The 10,585-nt window shown below is 48.1% G+C and overlaps 1 protein-coding gene across 1 annotated transcript; it reads right to left on the reverse strand.

Moving 5' to 3' along the window:
* Positions 1–694: 694 nt before the first annotated feature.
* LOC123448395 lies at positions 695–4,787 on the reverse strand. The gene is made up of 5 exons (XM_045125252.1): positions 4,032–4,787; positions 3,816–3,950; positions 2,944–3,052; positions 2,193–2,847; positions 695–1,566 (listed from the first exon to the last, which is right to left on the reverse strand). The coding sequence occupies exons 1-4, from the start codon at positions 4,205–4,207 to the stop codon at positions 2,692–2,694; spliced, it is 576 nt and encodes a 191-aa protein (XP_044981187.1). The 5' UTR covers positions 4,208–4,787; the 3' UTR covers positions 695–1,566; positions 2,193–2,691.
* Between the last annotated feature and the right edge of the window lie 5,798 nt (positions 4,788–10,585).

Genomic DNA, 10,585 nt, shown 5'->3' on the forward strand with positions numbered 1-10,585 from the left:
CCAAGAAAATTCTAGCAATTCATGCATGATATATGTGGTGATCCTGCAAAGTTTCAAATTCTATCCTTTTTGCCAGAAGCAAATTTGAGGAACTTTACAATTGATCCCACACTTTAAAGGAGTGATCTAGACCAGGAATGAGGATGCTACACCAAGTTGTGCATTTGTGGGATTTGATTTGTTCACCTAGGACCACATGAATCTGATTCTGCCTACACTACTAGGAAAAGGCCTGCTAGTGGCGCACCTATTTTGGCTACTAATGGCGCACTATAGGTGCGCCACTAGCATCACGCCATTAGAACTTTTTACTAATGGCGCACCACAGGTGCGCCATTAGTATCTGGTATACTAATGACGCACCAGGCAGTGCGCCATTAGTATAGCTCATGGTGCGCCATTAGTATGCCTCCCAGGTGCGCCATTAGTATGCCTCCCAGGTGCACCATTAGTATGCCTCCCAGGTGCGCCATTAGTATGCCTCCGAGGTGCGCCATTAGTATGCCTACCAGGTGCGCCATTAGTATGCCTCCCAGGTGTGCCATTAGTATAGCTCATCATGCGCCACAGGTTATACTACCAGCTCTAAAAATATTCAATTCTTATCCTCACACCCACAAGAAGGTTCAAGATAAACACATATTACACCACAATGAAAATATGTTTATAAACATGCACATACATTGAACGCAAGTTTGTATCTACATGCACAAAGTGCAAGCTCCAAAACACTCGAAACACCAAATGGTCTACAAGACAATAAGGTCCATGATTACAGGTTGGTTGGTCCATAAACGCTAGAGAGTCATCATGTCCATGTGCATCAATAGGTTGAGTACCTGAAAACATTTTGCACAAATTTGTCAAGAAAGTGGAACCAGATCAATTTGTTAAAATCTCATATGCGTATTAAAAATTTGTATATACTATGTTGTTCCAACCAAAGTTTTAAATAGCCGGCTACTGCATTTAGCGGCGGCTTTTCCAGCAGCTACGAAAGGCTATAGCCTAGCTATAGCCGGCTAAGCCCATTTAGCGGTTTTGATAAATCATGAGAAAAAATCAAAATTTTCGGCCCCATATCTTCAGATATATATCAATGATTTCCAGGGACATAAAAATATTCACATAACATACATGAACAACCAGGAGTTCTGGACATACTTCTGTCCAAATATTACATAACCAACAAAAGCAAGTAGCATGTAGCAACAACTAGTTGAGGACATAGTTCTGTCCACAAATTACAGACCATGAGACCAACATCAACACTTATCCTATACGTACATGTAAGGCAACATGAACTCAGACTGTAATCATCAACACTTATCCTATACGTATATGTAAGGCAACATGAACTCAAACAGATCCATTATTCACGTCATCTCCCAGTCATCATTTTGAGAGGCAACTACCAGAGATTAGAGAGTATGTTAGAGTCTTGCCTGACATTGTTGCCGGGAGCAGCAGCAGATCGGAGAGGCAGTCAAGGGTAGCAGCAGCAGTCAGGGAGGAGTGCGGCCTGGGTCACCATCAAGCGGGACGTAGCGCGGCCGGCGGTAGGATCTAGCGCGACCAGTGAGCTGGAGTTAGGGCGGGCAGGGAGCGGGAGCAAGCGCGGTCGGCAGCAGGAGCTAGCCCGGAAGGGTCGCTCGCGCCGCCATGGTCGCTGCTCGTTTTCTGTTCGAGGCGATAAGGAGAAAGGGAAATTTGGCTAGGATTAGGCTCCTCAGGGTTGTTTTGTTGTATATATTGGGCCGCACAAACGAAATTTTGAGTCAATTTTTTTATCTCCCGAGCGCGAAGCTTAGCGGCTAAAATTTGGGCCCCATTTTAGCGGTAATAGCGGTTTAATGGCGATAATAGCGGCTATCCTCGTTTTAGCGTTCGAAGGCCCTAGCTGTAGCGGAAGGACTCCTAGGAGGCTGGCTATAGCCCAGCTATAGCCGACTATTTAAAACTTTGGTTCCAACCCACTAAAGCACTTGCAATTTCATCAGCTCCAACTTCTATAGAGATGTAATTACATATAAATACTATCTCCCAAATATATTAATGACAATGTTCATACAGAAGCTAACGTAATTAACAATTCAATACCTCCTACATTTACATAACCAACACATGGACCGCGTCAAGAAGAAGCTACATTTCATCATACCAAGGAAGATAAGAGGGCTAGGTATACACACCTTTTTCCTTATGGAAATCTTATCATCCAATAACTGTTTAGCAGGATCATCAGCTGGGTTACTTTGTTTGCGCCTCTCAGTTTTTGACCTTTCCAGATTTGATGGACCCGTAATTTCAGTAGTTATCTCAGTATCCTTGATCACCCCCGGCATAGTGCTTGACCTATGGAGGTTTTCGTTATCTGCAAGGAAGGATGACTTGAATGTTGAATTAAAAGGAAATGATAACATTTATACTTTCCAAGTCACATTATCACAAGATAAATAGAAGAAACTGGGCATAAATTGTACGAGCAGAAAACAACTTTCTTATCACATCCTCTTACTGTGTTTCGGCGTGCTACACTTCTTTTTACAGTCATGGGATAAATTGAGCACAACCACAGAAAAAGTTCAGAAACATTCAGTTTGGGTAAAAGTACCAACTAGCGTTCTTTGACGATGCAAACAAGCAATTTCCTTAGAATAGCCAGCACTAGTACATGCAGAAACTTGCAATCTAAAAAAGTGTGTAGCAAAGAGATGGGACAAGAATAGACGGGGCCAAAGGAGAAACGACAAATGGTTCAGGCATAATCTTCCTGTAGGCCTGGTCCTCATCGTTCTGAAGATCAGCTTGAGATACTTCAAACACCCGGTGCTTCAGGCATAATCTCTACAAAAATGAAATGTGCAGTAAGCAGAGAATATTTGGAGGGTCCATTGTAGCCTTTCCCCAAAAGGATATCAAATGCTGCAGTTTCCCGTTCACCTGAAAAACTTTCATGGTCATATACATGCTCACATACCACTTTCCCAAAATCTGCAGCAACTTTTCCTCAAATCCCATACCATGTTTTGAAGCTCCACAGTGATAATAGCTGCAAAGTTCATTAAATCAGATTAGACTAAAAAGAAGTTTCATTCTCCAGCATATTGAAAAATGTAGGGAGTGGAAACATGACAAAACTACTAATCATACATCTGTACAAGTAATGGTTTTCCACGTACCAGGCAAAAATACTTTCATATGCTTTCTCTAATTCTCTACATGGTGACATTTTTAGTTCATCTCACATCAACTTGAAAGAAAATCAAACATACAATCCACTACAGGCTCACAGTTCATCAGTGCTATGCTAATTTTTGGTTCAAATCGATCTGAAGGCACATGTTAGAAAGCTAAACTGAATCTTTGAAAACAATGCCTATGATTCCAAGATATAAACATGGGATATTATGTGAGCTGTGAAGCTGTCATAAACTTATAATTGCAGAGTTGTATTAATTTTACAGCACTAAAACTGAATGTACTGTTATACTAGTACTATTAAGCATGGACCGGTACTTGCTTGCAGTGTTAACTCTCGAAACAAAATTTTCTACTATTACTTAATACTTGCTTGCTGTGTTATACTAGTACTATTAAGGGAACGGGACAAGTATAGTAGTCTTTCTTTCAAAAGGAAACGGGGGAACGGTACTTGCTTGCAGTGTTAACTCTCAAAACATAATTTTCTACTATACTTGCTTGCAGACTCACGGGACAACTTGGGACAAGCTTTTTCGGACGGATGGAGTAACAGGTGCCACATAGTGTTCTGTTCTGAACGACAGGGAAAATAAAACGTGAGATGCAAATACCTGGTGAGGCCAGAAAAACTTTGGGAACTCGGAGGGAACAAAGGGATGGAGAAGACGGGACTTTCGCCTAACCATGTCATCAGCTTCACCCTCGAGGTCTTCCTCCCCTTTGATGTACTGATGAATCGCCACATGCTTGGAAATAGTATCAACAGCAATCACCGAAACCTGTCAGTTCTCCAATAGATCAAGTCAGATAACTCATGCGCCTCATACTTTATCTGTAGATTCCGTATAAGCTCCCACTCATTGGAGCGTAGAAGGCATAGTTCAGCTTCCATCTTCGCCGGCAAATTGGATTCACTTAAGGGCAGCTGCGCCACGATGATTTTTTCTTCAGGGCGGCACGAGATGCCAACAGAGCGAAGATGCAGAGAGCAGTGGGTGAACATGGGGATCCGGTGGAGCTGCAACGTTTGCTGCAGCGGCGAACCTTGGCAGATGAAGTACTCCTGCGGCCCAATCAGGGACTCGCCATCCTCCCCCTTGACAGGGTTGGAGGTGAGCCGGAAGAGGAGGAGGTTGCGGTGCGCCACCACGATATCACACGAAGAGCCAGCCTTTGGGAAAGGAAACGGGGGATCTGCAGCGCGTGAGGACCTCCACCGTGAGTCTGCCTCTCAGGTGTCGACGCAATACCCAGGGGAGTAGGGCCGGATGAGGAGCGCGCCGGAGCCAGCCAGCGAAGCGGAGGGGTGAGCCGGCGGGCGGGGGTGACGGGGAATGCGGAGCCGACGGGCGAAACGCTGAGGAGGAGGAGCGGGCGGAGCCGGCAGGGCGGTGCAGCGCAGCGGCGGCGCAGCGAGGACGAAGAGACGCTGCCGCCGGTGAGGAGCTCTGCCGGTTGCGGCGGGGATCCGATCTTATCCGTGTAGGAGGAGGCGGCGCGGGCAAGGAGAGGAAACAGATCCAGTGAGGGAGGGAGGAGAGAAGTGGAGGAGAGGAGGAGGCGGAGCAGCGCGGCCGGCGGCGTGCGGGGCTAGGGTCGGGGACGTGGTGGCCCTCCGCGGCGGCGGAGCTAGGGTTCGGGGAGACGGCGGGCGCTGTTGGGCGGTGGAAAGGGGGTAGGGGGAGACCGCGCGCGGGAGAAGAAAGGAGGGCGCGAGGGCAGCCGGCTTAGGAATGGCGCACCCCGAGCGGTGCGCCATTAGAATGTTTTTTTATATAGTAATGACGCATGTATATGAGGTGCGCCTTCGCTACGTTGTTAACCTCCGAAGTAGCAGGAGGTGGCGGGTTCGAATCCTCTTCCCCCCTCCTTTTTTTTCTATGCATTGTTTTCTTGTGCTGGTTGCACCTTGGTTTGAGAAGTGCCTAGTATTTTTTTTATGTTTGCAAGTAGATGCCTAGTATTTTTTTATGTTTGCAATTAGATGCCTATGAATATCTAGTGCCTCACAACAACATCTAGTGCCTAGTATTTTTATGACGCTCTTGGCCCATCTGACACGGAACATTGGGACCATCCCAGAGAGGTGCGCCATTAGTAATCTTTTTTTGGATAGCAATGGCGCACCCTAGAGAGGTGTGCCATTAGTAATTTTTTTTGGATAGCAATGGCGCTCGGGTGGGAGGGAGGGGGTGGGTGGTGCGCTCGACCGATTCCATTCGGGGGAACCGAGCGAGGAGACACGGGAGGGTGCGGGGGGCGGCCGCGGCGGTGGAGCGGGGGAGGGTGCGGGTGTTCGTAGCTTGAGAAACCAAGTTATGAACATCCAAGTGTCAGCAAACAGAACAAGCACCAATCCATGAAGCGATATGTTATCCAATATGGTCGACATGCCAAACCAGCACTGCTCAAAGGCCATATCACACACAGCTCAAGTGAGAGACATGAAAACTTAATTGTATCTGAACAGAAGGCATCAACGATAGCCGTAGTGAGAATATTATGTCTATCCTACTGACATGAGAATATTATGTCTTTAACTCTCACAATAACCATATGTCTAGAGGCAAGGTTTTAAATAGCGTTCGCTACACCCGCTATTGCGTCCACTATTGCGATAGCGCACCTCTAACGCTATGTCTTTTGTGTTGCGTTTGTATATAGCGGCTTTGGTATAATACGTCCGCTATTGCATCTCTCAGCCTACTATTGCGGGCGATATATTAGTTTTGGATGCGGACACAGCGCTCTAACTCACTAAAATATGGTTTTCTGACCTCCAGCGGCCCCGCGTGCAAGCGTCACAGTAGTATGTAAAGTCCTAGTACGTTGCCTTTCTGCAGCATCCCCTGCTACGCATTGGACCATGGACAAACTCCCTCTCTCTCTCTTTCAGGATGTGGATAATCTCTCTCGAACAAATAAAAACGGGTGCTGCACGTGATATACAACAAGTTGATTAGTAATTTGATATGATGTTGACACTCTATGCATTTGTTTAGTATTTATACTAGGGCGAACAACACTTTGCACAGAAAAGTTATTTTGTGCTTGCGACTTAGTGAACCACGGCTCATACAAATGAGATTGTATACAATTTAAGTATCATTTTGTGCTTGCGACTTAGTGAACCACGGCTCATACAAATGATTGTATACCTGAACGGTTTGATTTCCGGTGGATCTGCGTGCGTGGCGAGATAACCATGAGAAATGAAAATTGCCAGCACCTGGGCACAAACAACCGAAAAACTGAAGGAAACATGCAGTAGCTCGACCCCGGAGCGGTGCGCCATTAGATTTTTTTGATAGCAATGGCGCATCCCCATGCAATGCGCCATTAGTAAATATTTTTTTTATATAGCAATGGCGCATTTCACTGAGGTGCGCCATTAGTAATCTTTTTTTTGGATAGCAATGGCGCACCCCAAAGAGGTGCGCCATTAGTAATATTATTTTTTTTGGATAGCAATGGCGCTCGAGGGGGAGGGAGGGGGTGGGTGGTGCGCTCGACCGATTCTGTTCGGGGTAACCGAGCGAGGAGATAGGGGAGGGTGCGGGGGGTCGTCGACGGCGGTGGAGCGGGGGAGGGTGCGGGGGGTCGTCGGCGACGGTGGAGCAGGGGAGGGTGCGGGAGGTCGTCGGCGGCGGTGGAGCGGGGGAGGGTGCGGGGGGTCGGCGGTGGCGGTGGAGCGGGGAGGGTGCCGGGGGTTGTCGGGGGCGGTGGAGCGGGCCGGGGAGGGTGCGGGGGGTCGGCGGCGGCGGTGGAGCGGGGGAGGGTGCGGTGGGTGCTCGGCGGTGGTGGAGCGGGGGAGGGTGCGGGTGGTCGTCGGCGGCGGTGGAGCGGGGGAGGGTGCGGTGGGTGCTCGGCGGTGGTGGAGCGGGGGAGGGTGCGGGTGGTCGTCGGCGGCGGTGGAGCGGGGGAGGGTGCGGGGGGTACTCGGCGGCGGTGGAGCGGGGGAGGGTGCGGGGGGTGCTCGGCGGCGAGGGTGGTGGTGCGCCATTAGTAGTTTTGCAAAAAAAATTATAGTAGTGACGCACAACCTACATATGCGTCATTAGTAACCCTGGTTACTAATGACGCACCTCCTCTGGTGCGCCATTAGTAGTTCTGCAAAAAAAAAGTAGTGGCGCACCACCAACAGATGCGCCATTAGTAACACTGGATACTAATGGCGCACTAGCTGTGGTACGCCATTAGTAGTTTGCAAAAAAAAACCAAAAAAATTATAGTAGTGGCGCACTACTAACAGATGCGCCATTAGTAAGCAGGTTACTAATGGCGCACCATCTTCTGGTGCGCCATTAGTAGTTTTGCAAAAAAAAAAAATATAGTAGTGGCGCACCGAGAGTGTGGTGCTCCATTAGTATCCACCACACTAATGGCACACCTCACATGGTGCGCCATTACTATATAGTAGTGGCGCACTGCTTGTGTGGTGCGCCATTAGTATCTATATCATCTATAGCCCTTTTTCTAGTAGTGGCTATTTTTACGGATTTTCATGCTTGCATTGCCAACTTTGCTCAGATGAGCTCAGACTTAGTGATCCCTGTTAATTTTACCCACAATTCCATCCTGTTAAGTTTCACAGCAATTGGGAAAAGGAATCTTGCCCAGAACCCCATCAAACAACTTGAGGCAGAAAACTAAAACTATTCCATTGACCGACAAAACTATTTCCCTTCACACCAAAACTTTACAATAGCTTCATAGGAAACCCCAGCAGCCCCAGCAAGTTTCTTGGTGCCAAGCTCCATGATTGCAGGGTTGAAACCCCACTTTCAACCCCTTGGACAACATCCTGCCTCTCCTCTCTCTCTTCTCTCTCCGACCCATGGCCACTCCATTGCAACCAAAAACAATTTCCAGTTGTTTATCCCCCCCTCAGCATTTGGACCCAAGTGGCTGCGCCAAAGCACGTCAGTGGCTCCATCATGTCGGTTAAAGTCGCGCTCTGGATCGCGTTATAGGGACGGCCGAGCGCTGACCTGCTCCATATCCATCCCCTGGTCGCCTCGAGACAGTCCCCTTGCGCCAGTCGAGGCTCCTCGGCATACGGGACACGCTCTGCTCCTTTTCCCCCTCTCTATCCCTGCAACGGCTCTCCCCAGCGCGTGCGAGACGCCGCCCGAGCTAGCCAATGCGAGAGCTCGCACGCGTGCGCTCCCCCCTCTCCCCTCCCTCCCTGTGGTCATGGTCGACCCCTAGGAGAACCCCTAAGCTGCTCATTTCTTCTCCCGTGCCCCCAGTGATCATTGCAGCCTACTCCGGTGCACAGGTCCATGATGGTCTCGTGCCTCGCCTATATAAAGCCCCCTTGAGACCCCTTGTCCCCTCTAGTCTCTCTCCCCTCCTCCTAATTGAGCGCTACTGCCCCACATTCCACCTCCAAAGCTCCCTGAGCTCGAGATCGAGCCGGACCTTCGCCGCCCCAGGCTGCCATCGATCTCATGGTAGGGAGCGGCTCCGACCCTCTTTCTTCTTCATCTGGCCCTCCCTTTCTCTCTCTATGTATTTCCCCCTCTCACCCGCCCTTTTTCTGCAGGAATCGGACCCACCTGCCACCTCCTGAAGCACCTCTGCCACGGGAACTCATTGCGGGCGACTCCGTGCACCACTGCTCCTCCCTCCACCACCACTCAAACGACGACTCGTCTGGATCCATTCCCACCCTTGTTTGCCCTCGTCGTGCCTCTGCCTTCACCGCTGAGCTCTCCGCACCTCTTTGTCTTAAGGTTGAAGATGCCAGGTGGGGCCACCTATCATCCTCACCGCTCCCTCGCCTCCCCTCTTTGCCAGTGACGGCTGGGCCCCACCTGTCGGGTTTAAACCATGGAGGGTGCACGCCCATGGCCCACCTGGGCTGGTTTCACTGGTTGGGCCGGCTCAGCCGACAACTTCTATCTTAGTAGGCAAAATACCTCCTTCCCTTTTTCTAATTAACAGAAACTTGCAAAAATACCCTAGGGTGAAATACTGGTCCAAATGCAACCATTCAAATTCCAAAAATCCTCTAAGAACCTAAGCTATTTAATGTTGTAACTTGTGTAATTTACTCAAAAAGTTTTATATATTGTAGTATTTAAAAACCTAGTTTTATATATTTTAACTATTTGTTAAAATTCTTTTTGACACTTTTTACATTTCAAAACCAAAATCCAACAATTTTTACCAAGCTTATAAGTACCTTACTATTTTACAAAAAAGGTGTGACATTTTTAGGAAGACTTTGTCTTCTCTATTTTTGTGGTGCTCTTATTTTTTGCGTGTTAAATTGCAAAGATAGATTGTGTTGTTAATGAGGGACTTGGACCAGAAGACTTTGAAGACCCCAGAGGCTTTGTTGAGCTAGGCAGGCAGCCTTTCACCATGTTTGAGAAACAATTTTTATGCATGGCATATAGTACCTTCTTCACATTAAATCATGTTGAATCAGTGACCACTTTGGTGGGTTGTCTCCGAAAAGTTCCTTGTTGGTACTTGCACTTTGGCATGACCCTACCTTCCTTTGAGGGTTGTGAGCCTGGATAGTAGTTAGGTTGCTAGTAATTGCTAAGCAAATGGGATGGGATTATACATGGCGTCGATGAAGGAAATGATTACAAAGACCTTTCCAAAACCCTGTCGAGTGGCACTAATGCCCGAGGGATATGTGTTGAGCGAGGTAACCACTTGATAAAGAAGTGGTGTAGTGAGGTAAGTTGTGTGTGTGGTTTCAAAAACAGGAGAGTTTAATATTTATCAAACGTCCCAACCTTACATGTGCGACCAAGATACCCGTTTATGGGACGGGGCTTTGTTGATTACCTTGCTCGATGCTAGTAGAGAGCTCACATTATTAGTGCCGGGAGGGCCGAGTCACCATCTCGAGACCGGGTCATGGCAGGTAGGGCGACCATGGGCTATGTTTACACACACCAGGCACACCGTTGTGTCCCGTTAGGGATGGTACGATCTTGAGCGAGGCTCGTATGATCTACATCATGAGGACGTGGGCCAACGAGTGGACTCTTTGTTAGTGTCACTAGGGGAAGGCATTGTGCGGGTGCTTACATCGGGTATGTTATATACCGCGAGTCATGGATGACACAGAAGTTCCCCAAGTCTTGTGGGTACAGCGCGCAAACCTCTGTAGAGTGTAAAACTATTCGAATAGTCGTGTCCATGGTCAAGGACAGTTAGGTGTGTGCTGCTTAAACTACATCCAGATGATTTTGCATAAACCAAGTGTGCGTGTGTGAAAGACGGCAGTGCGATTCATGGGCTAAGTTAGACGAGTTGGTAATAAGTATGAGCAAGGGATGTTCAACTCTCACTTGATATTGATATTTGTAACCTATTCATATGGATCACTATACATGTGCATTCAGTGATCACG

Source organism: Hordeum vulgare, chromosome 4H (genome assembly GCF_904849725.1).
Source record: "Hordeum vulgare subsp. vulgare chromosome 4H, MorexV3_pseudomolecules_assembly, whole genome shotgun sequence".
Lineage (NCBI taxonomy): Eukaryota > Viridiplantae > Streptophyta > Magnoliopsida > Poales > Poaceae > Hordeum > Hordeum vulgare.